This window comes from Calypte anna, chromosome 2, assembly GCF_003957555.1.
Source record: "Calypte anna isolate BGI_N300 chromosome 2, bCalAnn1_v1.p, whole genome shotgun sequence".
NCBI lineage: Eukaryota > Metazoa > Chordata > Aves > Apodiformes > Trochilidae > Calypte > Calypte anna.
In genome coordinates this window covers 50,507,143-50,531,641 of record NC_044245.1, presented here as the reverse complement: position 1 = coordinate 50,531,641, position 24,499 = coordinate 50,507,143, and the positions used below count along the sequence as shown (strand labels likewise).

General features: G+C 39.4%; 1 protein-coding gene across 6 annotated transcripts in view; it reads left to right on the top strand.

Annotated features, from left to right (window-relative positions):
* Positions 1-24,499, top strand: part of ELMO1 (engulfment and cell motility 1) — a 311,982-nt gene that overhangs the window by 182,527 nt on the left and 104,956 nt on the right. For 5 of the 6 annotated variants that reach the window (XM_030445753.1, XM_030445755.1, XM_030445752.1 and 2 more), the window contains one exon: positions 18,094-18,230. In XM_030445753.1, coding sequence (XP_030301613.1) covers positions 18,094-18,230 — 137 coding nt within the window. Of the gene's footprint in view, positions 1-11,003; positions 11,010-15,557; positions 15,560-18,093; positions 18,231-24,499 lie in introns of those variants that run through there. The other variant, XM_030445757.1, reaches the window with a different exon arrangement.

The following is a 24,499-nucleotide window of genomic DNA, read 5'->3' as shown; positions in this document are numbered from 1 at the left end:
TGCCAGTGCTGAGCTTTTCAACCAGACCAGCTATCACCCTCCTCTACATACGTAGAGTATAACAAAGGTTTACCTGCACATAACAAAGAGATCTCCTCTGTGATAGGTACCACCACCACAACCATCACAAAATGTTGTCTGTTTCTCGTTCTGTGCTTTCAGGGCATTTGCAGAGTTGCTGGTATCGGTACGGTAACTCAAGAGCCTGTAGATTCTTCTGCGCTTGTCTTTAGATGATATTCATGCTAAAATTTAATTGCTATAATCTGTCAGGAGAGATGGAGGTTCCAATCCAAGTACAGATGCTTGAGGTGAATATCAGGAGCCTTGTCGGAGGATTCCTCCTGTGGAGTTGGGTGTAGCACAAAGGAGAGCCAGAGTCTCAAGAGGTACTGATTGCAAGGTCTGGTTTACTGTGGAAATAAGGGTCACTGCAAATTCCTGTGCTTTTACCTGTGTTTTCTGGTATTATTAATAGATTAATAGTGATGTTCTTAGGGAGCAGATATCATCATTACATTCTGCATCCCTGCTTCAATTTCAGTTAAGTTCTTTGAGTCATGGTCTAGCTGGAAGTTTGTGTTCTGGGGGTCTTCGTAGTTTGTTTAGAATAGTGTGACCTGTATGGTTTTTTGGGAAGGACCTCTTGCCACCCATGAACTTTGTAAGTCCTTTGAGGACTTCTCTGTCTGTTTCTATGCATCCTGATAGGATTAATACAATTGAGTAAAATGTGCTGGTAAATATTTAGGTCTTGAATATAGAATCATAGAATCATAGAATTGGCTGGGTTGGAAGGGACTTCAGAGATCATCGAGTCCAACCCTTGAACCACCGTTGCGGTTGCTAGACCATGGCACTGAGTGCCACATCCAGTGTTGCCTTTCGGTTAAAGGCACGACCTGGTTCTGGGGTAGCACGCGGTTGCTAAGCAATAAAGTAGTCAGACGCCGAGATGGGATGAGCAGCCAAGAGAGCCAAGAGAGAGTTTATTGCCGCATGGCACGGGTTTAAATAGACGCGCCTTGTACCTTGTTGCGTCACTTCCGCCGTGTCACAGCTCACATCCTATTGGCTACAGGGGGAGGGGCCTCTGACTTCCCGTAACATCGCGAGATCTTCCGAGCGCCAGGCCTTATCTCACCACAATCCAGTCTCTTTTTAAATATCTCCAGGGATGGAGAATCCACTACTTCCCTGGGCAGCCCATTCCAATGCTTGATCACTCTCTCCGTAAAGAAATTCTTTCTAATATCTAACCTAAACTTCCCCTTCACTTCATCATTCACTGGAACAAGTTGTCCAGAGAAGTTGTGGCTGCCCCATCCCTGGAATTGTTCAAGGCCACCTTGGATGGGGCCTTGAGCAACCTGATCTAATGGTAGGTGTCCCTTTCCATGGTGGGGGGATTGGATCTAGATGATCTTGAAGGTCCCTTCCAATCCAGATCATTCTAAGATACTATGTGCATCTATTTGAAAACAGAAAAATGAAGATCAAGGACAGCCAGTTCTCCTTATCTTTCTGAAGAGACTCCAGCTCTTCTCAGTTAAGTCCTCAAAGGGCTCATTCCAGGATATAGGCAGCTATTTGGTTTTTTTATAGTATTCCCCACAGGTAAGATGCTACTTAATAAATGTTATTCTAAAACAAGCTAAGTTTTTTGGGAAAAAATTTTTAGGCTAAAAAATACAATAGTGGGAAAAATTGCAGGTATACTAATAGAACATCATTGCCATGACTCATGAAAAATGGGGATCAGCACTATTCATAATTTAAAAATGGCTCAGAGGTTATTTTGAAACAATTGTTGAACTTCTCTTTTGATGTAGAATTTTGATTGTTTGTTTTTGTCTCACTGATAAACTTAGCATAGCTAAAATACTTGTCAGGGAAATGTAGATGTATAATAAAATAGGGATGTTTATTGCATGCAGATATCTTGGACTACTTTGCTTAATTCCTGCCTTTGAATCAGAGTTTGCTTGGTTACCTTGTAGGTCTTCTGAAAATGTTCAGATTCAGCAGTGGTTTATTCCATGTTAAAAAAAAAAGTTTCCTATTTTTGATGATTGGGCTTGCTGATCTTACCAGGTCTTTTTCAACCTTAATGCTCTATGATTAATATTATATGGTGCTATGAGCTTATTTCCCATGAAATTTGGGTGACCCCCACTTTAGACTGGAAAGAATTTAAGCAATTGGAGACCTGTAATGAACCTCAGCTTCAGCATCATTTGGCTGTGGGAAGGTAGAGGATTTAGGCAATGAATAATATATTCAAAACTCAATTAAATAATCTTGTTCCTGGTATATTCAGGACTAGGTATGGCAGCATCCATCATTATGTGCTGCATGGCTGGGGTTAACACCTCCCTGCATTTATGTAATCTAGAGACCTACTTTAAAAAATAAAGGACCAACTTTCAAAATTTGGTATTTAAATGAGAGTTGACTATTAAGACTTTCCGTGATAATATTTCAGGGGGGTAATCTCTTTTAATAGGAAATTCTCAGTCATCTATTCAGTAATACTGAGTAATCTATTTAATAATAAAAACCATCGTGCCTCATTTCTAAAGCCTGTTCTTTTTCCCACTAGTGGGAGTCTGAGATGGGATTGACTTTTACACCATCTTGCTGAGGCAATGGAAAGCCCATTTGTTAGAAAAGCTGAGTGCTCCTCCTTCTGTCAAGGCTCAATTGAATTATGGGTCCCCAGGGAGAAGTAATTTCGAACATACTGGTAGATTTATCATTAAAAGCAATACATCCAAACAATCACTGTCAGAAGAAGAAAGGAAATATTAACCCTATTTTATACTGGAGAAAACTGAGTTGGGTGATACAGTTCTTGTGATAGCAAAAAGAGCTTGAATAAGTTCAGTCCCAGTTGATATATCCTGGTCCATAGCTGATGAGCAAAACTACTCAAAACAATACTATTTTTGGCCCATCTCTGCAGCAGTAGCATTGCAGAGGAGGTGTGGGATTTGTTGCAAAAGGCTTAAAGGTATTTTACTGTTTTTCTGAAATTCCATCCATTTCCACTGAGAGTACAACAAAAGTTTTCCAAAAATAGGAAATCTTTGCATAGATGAGCATGTGAGGAAAATAGTTGAAACTGGAAAGGGAGAAAAACTAGCAATGGTATATTTGTAATCGTTATGAAACTGTTGGAAAGAGTGAAAAGTATAGGACACATTCCTTAGTTTACACTCTTATTTTAGGCATTTATAGATTATCATTTGTTTAGCTATGTAATAATGATTGTTGAAATATTTTTAATTGGCCTAATGCTTGCTCTGACTAGTTTTGTAACACCGTCATTAGTGTATTTTAGTTTCTAGTAAAAAAATCACAAAATCTTAAGTAAAAAGGATTCCTAATGTTGCCATCAGAATGAGTATCTTCTGTTTCTTGAGAGGTAGAATATTTTCATCTATTCCTGTATGGTACCTGCAAAAATGTGATTTTTTTTACTTCAGTAAATCAACATTAGTGAAAATAAGGAAGAAAAAAATTAATGCAGCATTTCCATAATAGCTGGCCTCAAGCAGGTAGATTGCCTAGGCTTTATGATATCAATGCAAAAAACAGCCCTACTGCAGAACTGAAAATGAGGGGTTAAGCTGGAACATTGCAGGTAGCCACATCATATATTCTCATTCATGGATTTATTGAACTATATCGTTATACTAATTACTGCTCTTCTCATGCATGTGAGGATTGGAGACTTTTTAATTTCCAGCTTAGACATTATAAGAATGATTTTAAATTTACTATCATGACAGCTTTGTTCTTTATTTAATACCTCTCCTCTCTCTGTTTCTCCGCTCTCCCCACGTATTTGTATTCTTTTATTTCAGCCTTCATTCGACAGGATTAAACCAGCACAGTAGTTTCATCCATTCCAATACCATTCTCCAGCAACCATTTAATGAACCTTTCCTTCCTTGCACTCCATTCTCATTTGAGGCCCCATATCTTGTGTATGGGTGAGAAGATATCCAGGCATTGTTCCAGTTGGTGTGCTACCAGCATCTTGTGTCATCGTTTTGATACTTCATGACCTGTGCTAGTAATTTCTCACTGATTGTGCTTTAGGATTACTGTTGTGGGGCTTTTGACACAGTGATGCCTCTGTATACAAGGTGTATTTTTCTCTGCTGTTTTTTTTTAGTAACTGATGAGTCTCAGCTTAGAGCAGAAATCTTTTTAACTACTCAAAATCTTTCACAATATTCAGTGTCATAACATTCTGATTTCTGCAGAGCTCGACGACCTTCCTTTATGACACTGATCATCTGTTAGGATACCATCAGCAGTGCCATCACCTTAGGGCTCCAGTAAATTTTCCAGACATACTACTAGATTTTGTGCCAACATCTTTAATGAAAATTCATAGTCTGAGACTGACTTTTGAAAAATTCCAGTAGTACTACTCTTAGCTTGATTACTCCTTTACTTTTTTGTCATTTCCCTATGTGGTCAGCATCTCACCCACCTCACTGATTCATGTGTCAAATCCCATTTTCTCCAGTTGAATTGCTGATTTTCAGTCTGGCACACAGTGTTATATCAAAATATTTTACTTAGGTCAGATGTAGGAGAACTAATCTGTCTGCTGTGCAGATCAAGTCTGCTACGTTTCACCCATGAGAAACAATAGTTATTTGTCAAAGAAGATAAGATGAGTCAGACTTGTTCTCTTCTTGGTAAGCCGTTGCAATTTTTATTCCAATCTCAGTGTATTTTTACGTACTTTCCTTCAAAATTTGTTCTGAAGCTTTGTCTGATATTGAGAACAGCCCTGACAGCATCCACTTTCACCTTTCCTTCCTCCCCTTATTTCATATGTGTTATGTTTCCTTTCGTATTCTCTTTACGTGATAAATCTTTTAAAAATCTGCCTGACTTGCAAGGCCACTTATAGTACAAAGGGGGAGGACTTAATGAAGTACCCTTTATGATGAAGGGATGGGCATGATTTCAAAAAGGGGGTGTTTCAAATGAAGTAGATTGTCTTGCAGATTTTATAGAAGTAAGTTTGGCGCATAATTTGGATACCTTCATGTGGGTTAGTTGGGAAAAATTAAGCTTCTTTAAGATTTAAAGTCTTAATGAAGCATGGAGGAACTACAGCTATTTACATATTTAAACATCAAAAGCATCAACAAAGGACTGAACTATTGGCATGACAAGGAGTGAGGTCCATTGCTGCCTGGTCTCAAGGCCCAGGGGGGTGCCAGGCCAGGTACCACAGCAGGGCTCCATCACCAGGGTGGCTTTATGTCCCAAATTGGGCATCTGCACTGCTCCTTCTGGCAGGTGGCAGAAATCCCTCCTCCACTCAGGCCCACACTGGAGCACAGCAAGGTAGCTCAGCTTCAGCTGGTCGACCACTTGAATCTTAAAAACCTTGACTGTGCTGATTTTAGTTTCAAAAACATATCCCTCAGGTCTTTCAGGCATGTGAAGGAAGAAAGAAAGAAAGAAGCCTGTAAGTTTTAGTTTCCTGCTAAACCTACTGAAATAGAACCCCTTATATTGTGTGAGGAGGGGCTGGCCTTTGAAATAAATGAATACATAGATAACAGAAGGAGAAATCAGTTGAGTCCACTTGGAATTGCTTCCATTTTGAGCTCATCTGCTGACTGAGGTCTGCCTCAGCTTTAGGACTGGTTGTTGTGAAATCAGGAGCAGTTGGTGTCCCACAGGCAGATGCACGAGGGGCTGCAGTGGTGGGAGAGACTCTGCCCCTGGGCCAACTCCTCTGCTGGAACCAAGGTCCCATTCACTGTCTTCCCACTGAGTCCCAGCTTCTCACCAGCTACCTCACTCCTTCAGCTCTGCCAGGTGAGAGCCAGAGAAAAAAAGGCACTGTGGCTGTGGGAGCAGAAGTAGAACTAATGCTGCGTTTGGGCAGCAAGAGATGGAAACTCATGTGAAAAGAGAGGTAAAGCTTTATTCTGAGTGCCTTGCCAGATAGATGCACACACACCAGTGAGGTGAGACACACCACTGAAACTGTCAGCATAGACACAAGATGCAGGTGATTTTGAAGCAAAAATAGAGCACTTCTTTGTGGGAGAAACAGAAATCAAAGCTTTAGTGACCTGCCACTGTAGAGCTGTTTGGCTGCAAGGTACCTCCAGCAGGAGTAGAAATATTTGTACTGGCTGCATTTTAGTTCCTCATGCTAAACAAATCCCAGCTGGGAAGAGGGTTTTGGTATTCCATTTGCAGTTGAGCCATTACTCTGAGCTGCCAATGGCCTTGCACCTTTTAAGGCTGCTGCAGTGTGAGTTCACAAACATTTCTGAATAATTAACCATCTTCGGATCCAGCTGTTGTTTTGTTTTAAATAAACAACCCGAACCCCCAGAATTTTAGAATTGCTTCAGTTCAGGCTCTGATTCCTTGCTGGCAAAGATTTCTTGCTGCTGAATTTTAATCTACCGTAAGAAAAATTTCTATGACTTTTCTCAAGTTTAAATGAGAAGAGCTTGACGTTTATTGTTCTCATAATGCCAATTTGGTTTTCCTTTTGCCGTAGAGAATTTGAAATCAACAATTTGACTCTGTCCTATTGGTAATTGAGAAATTTAACTGTTTCTCAAAAAAAAGCATTTGAAATCTTGTTTTGTTTGGAAATGTTATTTCTGTAACTTGTCACAGTAGGCTACGAAATGCTTTTCTGTTCCAGTTATATTACTTTACAATTTTTAAATACATCTGTACATACAGATGTCACAGCTGATCAGTTTCAGTCAAGAAGGAATTGAAGAATGCTTTCTAAAGGCATGATGACATTTTTTCAAATGAACTTATATTGTTTAGCCTGTGTTATGAACCAGGATATTTTAGCAAAAAGCAAGGCTAGTACTCTTGGCTTTTATGCAGTATCTCTTGAGACATGACTGGGATAAGGCTTTGTAAAAAAAACAGCCAAGCAATAATCCTAAAATTTGCAAACTAATTTTAAACAGAAATGCAGAAGCAGAGGCCTTGTCTGAGATTACTTTAATTTTTTCCATTTGCAATTACTGTGATGGTAGTAATAGGAGTGAGTTTTCTAAGCATGTTAGCTTAGCTCCTTTTTCAAATACAGCCACAGTCCAACAGAGAAATTTCAGCTGAAGCTTTTTGCCTGCCTTTTTTTTTTTTTTTTAATTCTTTTTATTCTGAGAAATTATTGTTTTCATCTTTGTATGTTACTAGTCTGTCATCCTCATGTATGCAGACAGATTTATGCAGTGACATTTAATAATACACTTGGGATAATAAGGCCCTCAAGGAAAAAAGACAATTACTCATGGTCAGTGTGGAATAGTGATAGAAAAGACATAGCTGTCTTCAGAAACCTCAAGGCATGATGTAAAAATTACTTTATTCAGATTTTGCTGCCAACAAGGACAAAACAAATAATGGATTTACAATACAAAAGAGAAAATACATATCAAATGACAATGACAATAACAAAGCTAGAAACTAGCTAAGTAGTGGAACAAGCTATGAGGGAATTCTGAGCAGTTACCCATGCCAGAGATGGTTTTGTTTAGACCAAATTTCTTCCTTATTTTCCTTACTCTTGTAGTTTACGAAGATATGACCACAGGTAGTCTTAATGTGTTTTCTGGGCCTGTTTCCTTTCCCAATATCCCACACATTCATTTAATTTATACTCTGGGGCTTTTTATACCAAGTATCATGGGGGAACCTGCACTACTTCCCTAATCTCTGAACAAGATTCTCTATGCTTCTTTATAAATTAAAAGGTTTGGGATTACAGTGAATTATATCTGTTAATATACAATGCAAATACCCTAGGATATAGAACAGGTATTAATATAAAATATAGGTATCCTCTAAAACACTCCTTAGCAAGATGTCTGTTTTCCCAGACTAAACCACAATGTTTTAACATGGAGGGTTTTTTGTGGGTTTTGTTTTTGTTTTTGTTTTTTAATAGCGATGTCACTGATACACTGGTTTAATGTTTTGATGTGTAAAGAAGAGCAATAAGAGAGTTGGGCAGTATTACAAATTAATTTAACATTTCTAAAATATGACTTTTGATGACAGTAGTTTTACCTATCCAGAACTCCGCTGGGGCAGCCATAGTATCAAAAAGCTCAGTTCATGGTAGTGTAAGGAGTTAAAAACTCCGCTGGAGTGGCTTAAGAGCTGAAAATGTTATTTAGATATGTGGTGTTTAAATAGCTTAAGCCTGTGGTTTCATTAAATTGATTTCCTACTTGTCTTTCAAGAGTTAAAGTTTGACATCTGCAGAGTTAATGTTAACTTATGTCCTTCTAGAAACTGATTAATATTCAAAAAGCCATTTGAACACCCTTGGCTCATGAACAGGGCATTTGGCTGGTGCTCTCAGATAAATACAGTAAAAAGCACGGAGTTTCAATGTTTCCCAATGTTTCCCAAGCAGTTTGCACCCTAGCACATCACTGCTTTCCTTTTTTTCTTTTTTCTTTTTGTGATTAGCAATTACTCAGTTTGGTCTGTGTTAAAAGAGTCTGCTTTGGCAGTTTTATTTTTCTTCTGCCAGTCTGACTATGGGACTCTAGCCCAGATATTTAAAAAAACATTATTTAGAGATTAATACAATTTATAGGGTAAAAAAACAATTCAGGCAGTTGTGTCTGAATAATCAAGGTGCCTTTTCCGCAGTGAATTGATGACCTGCACCTCAGCAAGTCCAGCTGGGTACAAATAGGGACTGAGTTTGTGAGGAGAGGGAAAATTAGTGTTTCCCTAGAGATCGCTCTGTTGTTGCTGCCACACTTAATGATGACTGCCTATGGCAAATCAAGAAGGGAGTAGCTATAAACACGCTAAGGTGTTGCCAGCCTGGGGTGTATTGCAGAGGATTTTGCCTGTGCAAACTTCTGTTTGGTTCCGATTCTTCTTTCTCACCTTTTCCTCTTCCAAAGGGGAGGGGAAAAAAGTTATTTGGCAATTTGGCTCATATATATATAAATATACGTATTTTAAAGGAGGTACACAGCTTGTCGGAATACAGAAGGGGAGGGAGGAGAGAAGTTATTGCTAAGGTGAGTTGTCCTAAATGAAGCTGTAGAAATGGTGGTACCAGACGTATTTTCAAAGAAGTCCAGGAAATCTAGTAGGCATGCATCTCCTGGTTCTTGAGCAAGCCATGTAGCCTCAACACAGTTCAAAACCAGATTTGACATGAAACATGACCTACCTGTACTCTAGAATGTGTGATTTACTGAATTCCCTCATCTTATTCACAGGCAATCAATTATCTATTGATATTAATGTCATCTTTCCCTGTCAATCTCTTACCTTATTTGGTATTTTGAGTATTTCCAGGTTTGATACAAAGCAAGTGGTTAAATCCAGAGTGCTTTTGTTTTGTTGCCTTTTGTGATGGCAGGAAACCTAGGGTATGGTTAGCATGCTACTCACTTTCTAGATAAATGGTTATTTGTCCTCTCTGATTTCCACTTCTGGAGCTAGCCAGAGGTAGCAGGCAAACCTGCTATGAAAGGCATCTCAGTACACAGCTCAAGGGAGGGAAACATCAAGGGTGTGCACAAGCAAAGGCAGGCAAGTGCCCTCTTCTACACCTGCAGACTTCCAGCCCTCAATGTTCAGCATCTGTAGTGATGCACCAGTCAATAGTAACTGTGCCAGAGTATAGCATTTAGGAGTAAACTTTTCCAGTGAGTGTTGTAGGGCTAAAAAGAGTGGCTAAGCAGTGTGACTGCCTTTATGCTGCTCTTTATAAATGCTGAAAATATCTACCTCCTCCATTGCTACTGTCAATATTCCTGATTTGTCTGGTGATATGGTTAAGGCTAGTTTCTCTGAGGGCTTAGGGAGAAGAGGGATGCAACAGGGAAAGGACTTAGAGTATCAACATGTAACAGATGTGATAAGGGGTTTACCTTGCAAGGGCTGAGCTCAGCTTGCCTCCTGTCAATGTTACTATCTGCATCTTCAAGTAGTGAGACAGACTGGGGGCTTAGAAATTGTCAGAAATTCTTTTTACTATTATTATTATTATTATTTTATTTTATTTTACTTAAAGATTTTTTTTGAGCTTTTATGTAGCCATCATTTCCTTGTGTACTTTGCCAAGGTGTCAGGAGTCTGGTGTGTTGTAGGAAGTTTTTGCATAGTGTGTCTTCTTGTTAGACAAGCTTTTGTAGACTCAGCTTAGTATGTGTAATTCCTTCTTGTGTGTGTAATTCCTTCTTGGTCTACAGATTTACTAGAAGTGACCATAAACACTTGATAGTCCTAAGCTAATTTAACACATTGATTGGTTAAAATTCTTTTTATATTATTATTCAGGGATACTGTAAATATTCTGGAGCATAATTGTAGATCTATACTTACAGTTCTGTATTTTATTCACAAAAGGCATTTCTTTCTGATAACAACAAATTCCAACCCTTCTTTTTTCATGTCGTTTCCACTTCCATAGAGTTTTCTCCTTGAAATGCATGACTAATTCAATTGAAGTGCTTTCTCACCTCTGAAAATGGTACGCTACCCAACTTATTTATCACTGGTCTTTTTGGTTGGTTGGTTTTGTTTTCTTTTTATGTTTGTTTTTTTCTTTTGTGTGTGTTTTGGGGGGGGTTCGGTTTGGGGTTTTGGTTTTGTTTTGTTTTTTGTTGTTCTTTTTAGTTTTGTTTTTTGTTGGTTTTGTTTTTTTTTTTTACTGGGATTAGTAGTGTGAAGAGGGAAGCAGTCTACTTTCCTGTTCAGTGTGCTGTGACACATTGTAGAGGCAGTTTACAATTACTTGTTTCTGGAACCTGTTTTGTCACAGATAAATAAGGGCTGCTTCTGTATGAGATAGGGAACCTTTATCAGCACAATGCTGATTCTTTGTAGTCTTTTTCTTTTCCTTGTTGCGTGTGAGTAACTTTCCTCTCTTTGCACTTTGGCTTTCTCTTTGCATTTCCAAACCACTTTGTTCGGTCTTCAGCTCCATTCTCAGTAGGAGAGGTGTGATGAAGTGTCATAGTTTGAGTGGGCCAGCATAATTTTTGGTACCAGCATGAGGACCTAGAGGAGAGGATCTTTAGGATGCTAAGAGATCTGAGAGGGGCAGAACACAGAAGGGTCTATTCCCTCCCATTTCTTACCCATACCCTATAAAAGTCAGGTAGAGTGGCAGGCCCCCTCTTTTTGGCCTACTCCTTGCTTGGCTGCTGCTCCCCTGGGCTCCTTTGCTCTTAAGAGTCCACATCCATCTGGTGATATCTTTTTATATGCATTTGTATATTTGTTCCTCATCCTATGTGTTACTGCCCTTCTCCTGTTCTACTAAACCTGTTTCAGTTTCAATTTCCAACTTGCAAGTCTCTCATCCTTATTCACCTTTTATCTTCCCTTGGGAGGGTGGATAATAGAGGGCAATTCTGTCCTCTGGTTTTTGGTCTGCCCAGGCTGCTAAACTGACATAAAATCTCCGTGTTTGGTGAGAGTTGCAAAAGGAGTTATTTTTACAAAGTCAGCCTGCTTGAGCAGATGAGTTCCCTTGTCCTTCAGTTCACCATCAGCTCTGGATAAGGCAGGGTGAGTCTGCCCAGATACTGTTCTTCAGTCACCTCCTTATGGATGTAGGACAGAAGCCAACCCCGAACTGCTCGATTTTTTGGCAGTGGTTACTGCAGGGCTTTATTGACTCATGCTACAGTAGTCAGGGTCTTCTTCCACTACTCTCTTTTAGGAGAGAGACAGACTGGGGTCAAGGAGGGGTGTGGTTTTCATACATTAAATCTGGGATATTTAGTGAAGAGCTTGAGGATGAATATACCATAATCATACTAGTTCTGCCTGTCTCATCAGGCTTGAGGCTTCACGGAATTCTTGTTTTTCATTACATGATGTAGTGTATTCTCAGTCTCAAAAAAGGAAAGCTTACCAGACTATAGGAAGCCTTTTTATGTGTACTTTTATTCCAGTTTCCCTCTATAGTTCCCCAAATGAGAAATCTCATCAGTTCAGAGAAATGCTGTTGCTTTGCATCTTTATGAGAAGTTTGAGTTGACAGTTTTGCTGCATGTTGAGCACTTTCATATCCGTTCTATTCCAACTATATTTGTGATTAGGTAAGGTAAGTTGCTGAAGGTCTCTTGTAGCAGTGTATTTCTGAGTAATTTTGGTGCTATGGAAATGCACCAGGTTAAAGAGGGGGCATTTTTGCCCTACTTTTCCTGATCAGCTCATTTTTTTCCCAAGTAATTGTGTATATGCTAATTTGGTGCTGAGAATTTTGGATTTGGATTCACTCCTGATATCCTGATATATCTGGGGTGACATTTCTGAGACGCACACATGTGTCCACAGCCCTAGGAAAACCAGTGGCACACCTTGTGCAGTTCAGTGGGATTCCTTATCCCCTTTTTATTTCAAAGAAGGCAAAACAAAATCCTCATATAATTTATGTAGACTTTGAATTTAGCAAATGCAGCTTAGGTTTTTGCATTATTTTTGCTTGTCTTGAATCTTAATTGCTTGTATCTTATTCTCTCAACCAAAGTAAAAAGAATGAGTGGCTTTTATTCTAATACCAACTGAGCACTGATCACTGGGAAAGACAACTACATGATTGGCAGCAATATTACTACTTGATTACGGCAGTGCCATTGCTAGTGACCTCCCTTGCCTTAAATTACAATATTTCCCTATCACATGTCAGAAAGGTAGCCAAAGGTTTTTTCTCAAATTATTGCCAGCAGACTGCAAAGATCAGTGGTGTAGATGGCTTGGCAATTGCTGTATCTCTGCAATATTAGGTGCTCTTTATCTTTTATATTCTGTGTTACTGAGAGAATATTTGATCCTGTGTATAAAAATGGTCGTGGAAGTAGTTTGTTTTACTGTATCTCATCTTCAGGGAGCAGAAATTACAGTGCTCCTTCTCCTGAGAGCTAGTGAGAGTTAGTTGCTCTTTGGTTGTCCTTGGTTATTGACAAATATAATCCCAGAGGAGGTCGTGCGAAGCGGAGATGACATTTCCAAGGTCCACATTGCACCCTTCATATGTGGATGTTGCTGTACTTCAAAAAATGCAATGGATCTTTCCACCCCCCTCTGATCAAATGTCATCATCTCCATTCTGCGAAGCTGGGGAAAACAACAGAGGGGATAAATATAAATGAGACTTACCCAGAATTAAGCAGAAGTTCAGTAACAGACAACACAGATCTCTCTGGAGACTGGATTGCATGGAACCTGAGTATCTTTTAAACAGGGAGATGTTTTTGGAACCTTCTCTACCAGGGTCTTTGCAAACCAGTTTCCCAGAACTTTGTCATTGCTTCCCTCAGCTGAAAATTGTGCTGATGCAATTTCAGGATGCTTTTCCTTATGAGTTTCAAGGTGCATAGGATCTGCTAATGCTATCCTCAGCACAGAGGCTTCCTGCTCACCACAGGTGTCTCTATGTCCCTTTGTGTGTGACAGCATTAATGCCAGGTGACCATATTTAAATGATTGATTTAAGCTGTCTGCCAGCTTTTGAAATATTTGAGAATACAGAGCAGTGTCACCACTTTCATTTATTACCTACTTCATCAAAGCTATTCTAGTTGTATTTTGTAGACCAATTGTACATGTCTGACATTCATGAATGAGGTTGCTTGTGACCGATAAATCGTCTTTCCTATGCATGCCTGATGTGATGGATACAAGCCTTACATTTACAGAAAAAAAAAAAAAAGTGGCTCTTTAAATCATCTCATCTTGTCCCCACAAAGTATCGTGAGTGGATTTTGAAAATAAAGGGTTGAGCAGCTCCTAATTTCAGACATTCTTCTTCATGGTAAATATTGCTATTTGCTATTTTGCTTTCACACCAGTATGACTTTTTTTCATTTCTTGAATTCAAGAACTTCACAAGGGAGGTCAGAATGACCATCCATATGCCATTTTAAAGACATTGTGAGGGATCAGTATCAACACAGCTGTTCAGTAGTGTCAGGCAGAAAGCAGAGGTTTCTTACGATCAAGGGCAGTACCTTGCCTAGAAAGGTGTCTTCCTGTATCTCTGTCTGCTGTGTAGCTTTGAGGGGAGGGAGAGGCTATCTGTGTTACTTGCATAAAATAAATTCTAAGCTAAAATTATATTATGTATTTTTTTGCTTTTACCTTTCTAAGTTGAAAGTAGCTATAGATGCCTACACACAGACTACTTTTTAAGGTGAGGGAAAGACATAATCAGTTCTTCCAGCTATCAGCCAGCTTCTGTTGAACTGGTGGCCTTTAGTTCTCAGTGGTTTGGACAGTGAAGTGGCACCACCAGCCTTGTTCTGGTGCTCTTGTTCTTTCCCTGAGTCTATATTGCATGCAGAAATCCCTGGTGTCTGTATTCAATTCATCACAGCAACTCTGAAATTTAAATCTCTGCTGTACTTTAAGTCAAACACTTAGTGAAACATCATCATGTAATCTGTGCCCTTCCAAGACAGGTTTATGCAAATACATAAATACCTAACTGTTCTTCACACAGCTAAAAAAAAGTCAGCCCTGATGATCTTGTTTCTCAGGGGAAAAGGCACTCAGAGATGGGGTAAAAAATGAAGGTATAATGCTCTTCTTCCCCAGTTTGTTTCCTTTTTCCTCCTATTTTCTACTGATGCTCAATGAAACAACATAGCATATCAAATTTGTTTAGCACTCAAACACTCTGGGATGCTTGAATGTCTTTGTTGTAGTTTAGGAAATGAACTGACAGACAAAATTGTGTTGGATAGACACTAAAAATACACACTGAAGGAACCAAATAAACTCCCTGGTAGAAATTAGCTCTTTTTTTGCCAATGCAGTTTATGGTGAGAAATGAACTAAGCTTCTTCCTTAAAGTCGCAGCTATAGATCAGCTAGAAGCTTGAAGGACTGCTTGAGTCCTGAGAGGTGGCACATTGATCTACAGCTCCGAGAACTGTGCCAGGAAAGGAAAATCAACAAAATCTTCACCTGATTTATGTAGGCCAGACATCTATGACTTTCTTTTTGAAGGTGATCTCAGAGAGCCATAATTAAAACTTGATGGTGTTATTAAATAATCATGATGATTTGCATCCCTGCGTTGCAGCTGTGTGTGTTTATGTGTGGTTATAAATGTGGTTAGTCCCTGCCTGCCAAAGTGAAGGTTGGAGAGTGCTGTCTTTAAGGGCAGGAATTTTGTATAAAGCTCTTGCATTGAAGGTCTCCAAATTATTCTAAGGCTGGAACTCAGTTTCAGTTTAGAAGCAGTCAAATTACCAGTTAGTTAAAAAATAAATCCATGAAGTTTTTAATTAGTAAATCTGGACAGCCTCTAAATTTGCCCACTCTGCAGTGCTGTCATACTGGAAATGCTGACTTGGGGTTGGAGTGAGTGGAGTAAGGCCCCAGGTTTTGACTTGGTCTTTTCCTGGTATGGAAACCACTGGTAACACAGTATTGCCTTTTCGTTCATCTTTGTCTTACCTGTCAAAAGGAGAAAGAAAGTATTGAGATGAGAATTGTCTTTCATTAGACATTGAAACACTTGAAGCAGAACATAGACGTGACCTGAGCTGCAGATATGCTATAATATAATCACCACTGATATGCTTCATTTATGATCTTTCCATTGAATTGTGTTATTTTTGATAGAATTTTTTGAGACATACAAGAAGCTACCTTTGAAGTCAATTATGGATTTTTTTTTCCTCTACTGTCTGGATGCTGGTGGAAATTTTAAGCAAGCTGTTTACTATTTCATTTTGAATTTTCCTTAGAATTTGCTTTGTGCTTTAAGACATTGATCTTGCTTTCTCGCAGGCCTAACTTTCTCCATTTATAGCTATAATAATGATTTTTACTCTTTCATTTTCAGACTGAGAAGGCATAAAACAAAGTATGTTGCCTACTTAAAAAAAAAAAAGGGAGGGGAGGAAGGTGGCACCTCTGATTCTGCATGCAGACTAGTCCACATAGTAGATATGTTTTGGGGCTGATTGTCATAAAGAGCATGAATGAGAACTGATGATCAAGTTTCTGAGAATCTCTAGCCTTTCCATTAATTTTGATTTATTGATTTTTATGAGCAGGAGCAGTGATAAGCTCAGGCTCTAAAGAGGCTCAGAAAGGCCAGTGCTTGTTGAGGGTTATTGCCTTGTTTTGTACTGTGATTTATATAGCAAAGGTACTGGCTGCATTCTTCTGCTTGGTGTTGTTTCTTCTCATCATTATAGTATTTCATGACTTAAAGACAAGTGCCCTCTGAGACTGTCCTGTTGTGTCTCTGACATTATTACAGGATGAAGGTCTGATTATTGGAAGTGTTGAGCCCATGCAGCTCCAGTGAAATGAATGGAAGCTGAAGGTGCTCTGAAGTTCATGCCTGAGGCATTTTATTCTTTTGAAGGGTTTGAGTTTTGCCTCATAAATATAGGTCTGTGCTTTGACTAATTCCCCCTTGTCTGCACAACCTTTGAAGTAAACGGAGCTTACTTGATTAGAATGAAACCTGTGCTCCAAAATTACTTCTCATCCTTGCTATGTAACTGAGGAATTGATTAGATTGTAGTAAAACTGATGTTAAAATTAAGCTTCAAGTTTAAAATTAAGCTTCAAAGTTGTGCTTTATAATTGGGATGCTGCATGTTGGGGAAGATCAGAAACCTTTTTTCTTTGAGGGCTCAGGTGATTCTAAGAACAACTGATGTTCCTGTGACAGGGCTGCTGGTGTGACAGAAGTAACTAAACAAGCTGAAAGGGTGATTTTGTGGCTAGAAGAGGTACCAGGACCTGGTACCTTCCTGAGCCATTCATGTTCTCTAGCAAAGAATCTTAATTCTAATTTCTTTAGTTCCACTGAGAAAAAGCAGATGTCAGACAGTGATCCAACCTTCTGAAAAGCATGATATATTCCAGTACTCGATAATTCTGCTGTTCTTGCAGAGGAGGAAGCTTGCCTAACAGTGGCTGTATGAAGTAAGGAAAGATGCTTTTACATAGGCATGCGAGTGCTGGAAAAGTCCAAAGGAGAGGAGCACTCATGCAGAGGTGAAAGCTGAAGCTGAGAGATCTGGGAACTGAGTATATGAAGAAAAGTTTAGTCAACTTCGGCTTCGTATGTAAATGATTTTTTTTGTTACTTTTTGAAGAATACAAATATGCAACCTACTGAGATGGCCCTGCAGGATTTAAGAATCCTTTCCAGTCCTTGGCTAAAGCTGCTTCTCTTCCTAGGTTGCTCAGATGTGCCTAGAGGTCAGCATTACTTCAGCCTTTATTTTTCAAAAGTCAGTTCTTTGCTCAAGGAGATTGCAGCAATCTTGTCAAACTTTGGTTTTCCCTTTTGAGATCATCACTATAGTATTCTTTTTTTTTTTTTCCTTCCCTAATGCCAGTATTTGTTTAAAAAGGGGAAATTTGACTTTTGGGTTCTTTATTTTTTTTCCCCTTCTGTCTTGCACATATAGGACAGACGACGGAAAATACATTTCTTTTTTTTTTACCATTATTTTCAAAGACCAAATATCATCAATTACATTTTCATCTGTGTGTCTCTGGTTTTCTCTGTGGTATATCCATTTACAATAGGGCAGATCATCTGCCCTGCTAGCAGAGCTTCATGTTTCAGTGTGTACATTGATCTGATACTGGTTTGTGACTGCTGGGGTTGGGTGTTTGGTTCTGAGTATGCAATCTGGTACATGCTGCCAGCAGTGGGGAAGGTGAGTTTTTTTATGAGGAAACCTCTGCTTCTTCCCTGTGTCTCTCTGTCCCCACCTGAATACCAAAACTTGGCACAAACAAAACACTCATTGAGAGAATATTCAGGCAAACAGGTAGCTGCTTCCTCTTGTTCTTGCTTTCAGTCTCCTACAGACAGGCTCTGTACTGTTTCATTGTCTTTCAGACTGTAGAACAAGCCTGGCTTTTTAAAATAATGTTTTGATAGCTTTACCAAACCTCTTTTTCTACTAGAGCTATGCTTCCTTTTGATTACGGTCTTTTCTAATTTTTGCAGCTGATTGTATTTTATGTCTATTTTCTGAAGCTCCTGCCTGTACATATTTTATTCCACCCCCCTTGTTTTTCTGTTTTTAGCCAGCGAGACCTGCAACGATTTCCATCCCATGTTCTTCACCCATGACAGATCGTTTGAGGAGTTCTTCTGTATCTGCATTCAGCTCTTGAACAAGACATGGAAGGAAATGAGGGCAACTTCAGAGGACTTTAACAAGGCAAGAAAAAGGGTGGGATGGTAATTTGTCAGGATGGTGAAACGAGGCCATCTATTCTTTCCCAGGAGGCACAGGGATTTACTAATCCCCATTCTGCTGAATGCTCTGGAGTTTTATCTGCTCAGATTCTTTGCACATCAGAGCACCAGCATTCAGAAGGCAGGGGTATGGGATGGGAGGTGTAAGGGAGATTCACTGACCTTTTTCAATCATGTTGCACTGCAGACTGTGAAGCTAAAAACCTGGCTTGAGGGGAAACTCTGCCTCTTTATGTTAGTAATATTATGCTGAAGTGCTGCAGCCTCCAAGGTTGTAAATAATGCAAAGAGAGTACTGCAGTGATAATTCTGTGCTTCCCTTTTGTTTCATGTGAACACTAAGGTGATAAAATATTCAAGAGTGGACACAATCCTGACAAACTGCTGTGCAGTTTAGCCCAGTAAAACAAACCAAAAAAACCCCAACCAAACAAAAAACCCAAAACTGCAACAAAACTCTTCACTATTGCACTATTTTTATTTATTTATTTTTTTAAAATAAGACAGAATTCTGGCAGTTTCAGCCAATCTCCTGGCCCTCAGCAAAGCTGTGGAGAACAGGACTGTGTGTCTTAGTAGTCCCTAGATACCCTGTTTTAACTGTCTAATTTACCATGGTTCTGAACAGTATCTTTGGCATTTGGTAAGAAGAACAAACTTGTGCTTTTGTGGCCAGCTGGCATCCTTATCTTTTGGGATCCTTTGACTGCATCTTGAGTCTCTGTGAGAGATGTTGGTTATAGAGCTGCTGGTTGAGAATGAAAAGTGAGACTGCATCAGCTTGTGCCAAAGAAGAGCTCTGAACTCACCAGACTCAAATGTTGAGAGTTGGTGAGAATGATCATGCCTAAATTCTAATTGGAACAATTTATTACTGAACTAGTCTAAATGTCTGTTTTCTGCTGTAGAGTGAAGGTGATTCCTTAAGACATGGTTTGGAATAATCTTTGTTGAGTTATCTTTTTTAGGTAAGATAGCTGTCAGCCATACCAGAGCCCTGGAAAAAGAGAGAAGTGAAGTCCAAAATGTGTGCTGTTGTAGCTAGATGGCCTAGAGGCTTGTTCTTGTGTGCAATTCCTGTCATGCTTCTCTTACCTAATGGTCCAGGAGCACAGAAGGTGCAAGATCATTCACTGAACTAGTGTAGAAACCTAAAATAAATAGCTTAAAAAAGCAACAACTTTAAAAGACTACTTCATAGTATGGGTTTGTTTTAAATAGATATGCCTATCACTTTCAGACCTTCTGTCTCAGTAGAAGGATTTGTGTACATAATTTCCTACAACTTGAATTGGAAAATCATTAGAAATCCAAGAAAAGAAAGGGGCTGTTTCAGACAACAACCCAGATCACCCTAAAAAGAAAACAAAGTCCTTAACTTTTCAGGTTAGGCAATGCTGTGGAGCCTCAGGGAAGAACAGGTAGTTTCTTCTCTGATCTGACTAGTTTTCTGTTTGTGTTTTCTGTTACTGAAAATCCCGTGGCTTCAGTCAGCAGCTCTTTCAGGTGGCAAGGTGAGCAGTAGGTCCTGCTGCGTGTGTCATTGAAGACAGGTGATTCTTAACTCCAAGGGGCAAATCTGAAATGTTTGCCATCATGCTGCCAGGATTTGTGTCTGGCAGTGGCACTGTGGTGCATGAGAGATGAACCCAGTATCTCTGCCTGCAGAAATCAGCCTTGATTTTGTAACTGGTTTTGTAAACGGGAGGGAATATTAAACAGTTGCGACTTTCATTTCTAAGAGCTCTGTAATTATGTTCTGCTTATCTAAATCCTTTCTTTTACTCATAAGGAGATTTTTGTGCTCTTACGTGCCTCAAATGACATGTGGTGGTGATGTGCATTACTCAGCTGATAAATGTCTAAAGGGATCTGTGAGTGAAGCAAACTGTGTTGTTGCGTGGGCTTGTGAAGCACTTCTGGATTTGTGGGGGATGATACATTATATAGTGGTACCAAGGTTTACCCATCTGGTTGGTGGGTGACAGCTGCCAGTGCTGATAGCTTTACCAAACTAAATAACACCCTTTCTACTCCTTACCTGGCAAGGGGCTTTGGTGATCATGGCATGTTAGTATTCTTTCTACATCTTTCCTGTGTGTTAAGGGTACCAGTTTCTATGCAGTCCCTTGTGAAAACTTGGCAGGTAAAAGCCACATGGACCCAGGGAGCATTCAGCCCATACTTTCAGAAGTGAACAGGAGGAAAGCAAAGCTTCACAAGATGCCATAGCTTAGTTGCTGTGAAAAGAAAATTGCTTTGTACATCTTTGTATTGCTATTTTTCAGTTCAATAACTTGATTGTCATGGTAATGTGTGAAATGCCACTTTGCTATGGTTTGCTACCCACCTGGCTGATGAGTTCATTCATTTTCTTCTTTCTTCTCTTCTTCCCCCCAAATCTCCAAAATTTAACACTCTCAATATATTTGATGGTAATTCTTGAGACATGGAGATTCTGCTAAAAAGCTAATCCACTTGCTTTGGTCTTTAATTGTAATGGAAGAAAAGGAGCTTTCTGTTTAATTTTGATTAATCACAATAGCTTATACATTAAGGGGCTGTAGGAGGTCTGTGTCCACATACAGAGATTTATTTTCTCCTCTAGCACTGGAAAGTGATGGGCTCTAAAAGAAATCAAGTGATTGAATAAGTCCCTTCAGATTTCAGTTCTCAAGGGGTTTTAAAGCCACAGATTAAGACTTTCTTTTGATGACAAAATGGCATACTGTGGCATCATAGTTCCTCAGTTCATGTTGTGAATATTTCATACAGGTTTGTTCATTTTTAAAGCTTAAAAAAAATAAATAAAACAGCACTTTGCTCATGAACAGAAGAATTTTATGGTGTTTCAGTGAAATATTTATGATCTCATGCTTTGTCTCACTGAGTTTCTTTCATTAAGAGAGACACCTTTTGTCAAATTGTTCATTGGAAAAACTCCTTGGATGTCTGTGGTGATAGAGTGATACTGCCAGACTTGTAGATATCTGAATAGAATAGTTAGTCAGGCAGCTAAGCTTATACTATGCCTTTATAACCTTTTAAAATATGCATAATTCATGTCTAATGAGTTTTCTAGAGAAATTAAGATGGAGTTGGATAGACAGATGTGCAGGTAGCAGCAGTTCCACGTGAAACCTTTTCTTTAAATTTGAGCCTACAGATGATCAAAGGACACTTTAAACCCTTTGTCTTCCGCAGTCATTTATGAGCAGACAGCATGGTTTATGACTTCAAAAATATAATCTTGTCTCCCTCCAAGCTTTACATAATGCTACATGTTTTATTGCAGTAGAAGAAAGCCTTGTGTATTGATTTTTGGAGTCCATGTTGATTGTAAGAAAGCTGGACTGAGTTAGCTTGCACTCCAGCATTTAGAAACCTTAATCACCAGCCTGCCCATTTAAAAGGGTGCTCATCAGTCAGTTTTCCGCCACATAGGGACCACCTACACCCTTCTCGGGGAACCAGGCCCTGCTGTCACACAGACAATAAGGTACTTAAATTGGTTGATGCTTTTTTTTTTTTTTTTTTTAACAAGTTAGTACGTGAGATTCAAGACAATAATCTCTAGAATTCCTTCCATGGGGCCAAATGAAAGCATACTCCCAATGGAATTTTTTGAATTTAAGTAAATGCAAATATATTGCCCTAATGATCATTTATACTGAGATCACTATCTTGTTAGTGATTTCCTTGTACAATACAAATATTGTTTCTGGTGAGACAAGGAGTCCACAGACAGGACATTATGTAGGAGACAAGTTTATTCTCTTAGCTCTGGTCTCCAGAGATTTCAGTCTGCTGCTTTTGTAGGCTTGAAGTTCACATGCTAAAAGGAGGAAGGGTAAGCAAATGGATTATTTTAACTAGAGAGACAGCCATAGCTTGTTATTAGACCCATAGAACGATATGACCAATTTTGCTTAGTTTGTGCCTAGTGCAGTGCCATCTTAAGCAAACTGAACATTAAGAATAAAAATTGCTGCTTCCAGTCCCAGTGTGGAAGGAAAAGATGAAAGTATTTAAATCACCTTCCAATGTTTTGAAGCAGCTTTGTAGATATTGAGTCTAATGTTAGTTGCTTTTATTAGTGTATTAGCGTAGTTTTAGGTTTTTAGATGGCCAAAAATGACTACTCATAACAAGACACAGATTATAATTTCAATATGGCTAAAGTTAAGTAGGGGATGCTAAATCCAAAAACCTTTGGAAGGTCCTCTTATATGATGCTTGAAATCAAAACTGAATTTGTGAGCTGAAACTACAGGTTTAAGGAATAGGAAAGTGGGACAAGGCAGAGTTGTTCAGCCTGAAGAAGAGTCTAGGAAAACCTTACAGCAGTCTTCCAGTACCTGAAGGGGGGCCTTGAGGAAAGTTGGGGAGGGACTTTTTGCAAAGGCGTGTTGCAATAGGACAAAGGGGTAATGGCTTTTAACTTGAAGAGGGGAGATTTAGGTTAGGGTTAGGAAGAAATTCTTAAGTGTGAGGGTGGTAGGATACTGGAACAGGCTGCCCAGAGAAGTTTGGGATGTACCCTCCCTGGAAGTATTCATGGCCAGGTTGGATGGTGCTTTGAGCAACTTGGTCTAATGGAAGGTGTCCCTGTCTTTGCAGGTGGGTTGGAACTAGGTGATCTTTAATGTTCTTTCCAAGCCAAACCATTCTCTGAGGTTAGCTAATGATGCTGCCAATGCATTTTTCTCATTACTGAGAACTTTGGTAAAATTATTTTGCCTGATGGACATATGTTTGAGATCATCAGAGTATGAAACCCTGGCTTTTAATTGTTCTGTGAAAATTTATTTTGTAATAATAAAAACATTCCTAGTAACCCCAGAAAACTCTAGTTTCAGCATTTTGGCAAAGATAGCATTCACTTTAATTGTCACACCTGGGTGCCCAGAGCAACTGCACATGAGGCATCTGGCTATTTCAGTGACACACCAAACTGTGGCACTGGATCCCCGTGCAGGCGTAGGGTCTGCTCACACAAGGTGATAATATATGTCCCTGATAAATATACACATAACAAACTGTTCTTGTGTACTAATCAGTAGAATAGACACTGTTCACCGTGACAGCAGATGCAAACAATAAATGCCCCACACGAGTCATTTAATTAAATACCAAAGCAAACAAGGAATCATTTGATAACTGCAAAAGATGTTTATGCTCAGACCTTGTGAACATTTTTCCCTGCTCTATGACAAGATAACAGAAAATGTAACCAAGCATAACATAAAAATGAAAAATGCCATTTCCTTGCTCTGTGACGGTTCAGAGATGTCATGACATGGGTTTCTCAGCTTCTCTAGTGCTGTCATGCTTTCAGCAGCTCTAGGATAAATAATTGTGTAAGGCTAGCTTCAAAATATGACAAAGAGTTCAAGGGCAGACTTTTAAGGAATGTACTTCTGGGAGTGGTGTTTTGTGTGGAAACACATGCTGTGGGCCACCACCACCATCAGATAATGTGATTTACCTGTAAGAACACAAAGTAATAGAGGATCTTTTAGAAAGGATCAGAACAGCAACATGACAGAGGAGCTGTCAGCAGTTTTGCTGGATCTTCTGTGAATCTGGGAAACTCCAGAAGCAGTCGGAAATGCTTCCTGTAAACTTGTTGTCCTAGGTCTAGTAGTTTCCATGGTAGTGCCATGCCTAAACTGGAAGTATCAAGGCTTTGCTGCATACCTGGAGGGGAGGAGCAGCTCTCTTGGCATCCTCAAGTGATCCCCCCTAGTGATGCTATCTAAGTTCTACACTTTTCTGCTCATTGCAGAGTTAGCTTTTGGTTAAGTCTCCATAACTATTTCACAGGAAGGAGGTAAAGACACAAATCTACAGCACAAGTGCCTTGGCAGTGAAGCAGTGGCAGGACCAAAAGGGGAAGCAGAATATCTGGCTGTTTGCTCCAGCCTACTCCATCACACTATCTCAGCTCCAGGCTGCCACAGCAGTTCCAGCCCCAAGGTTGCTGCTTCCATCTGTGTCTGTGCCCCTTTTTCCAACCCCCTCACAGGGATGCTTGGAGGAAGATGGCCAATGATAGCTCCAACAGCATGAAAGAACTGTTACCTCAAGCAGGAGAAAAATTAATTCAAATGAACTTGAATGTAAAGTCCTTTGGCCAATCTGTAAATCTGTCTGTCACTTCCCTTTCCTTGCAATGATAAATAGCTCTTCACAGATGCTCTCCAAAGCCTTTATTATTTATTTTTGGGC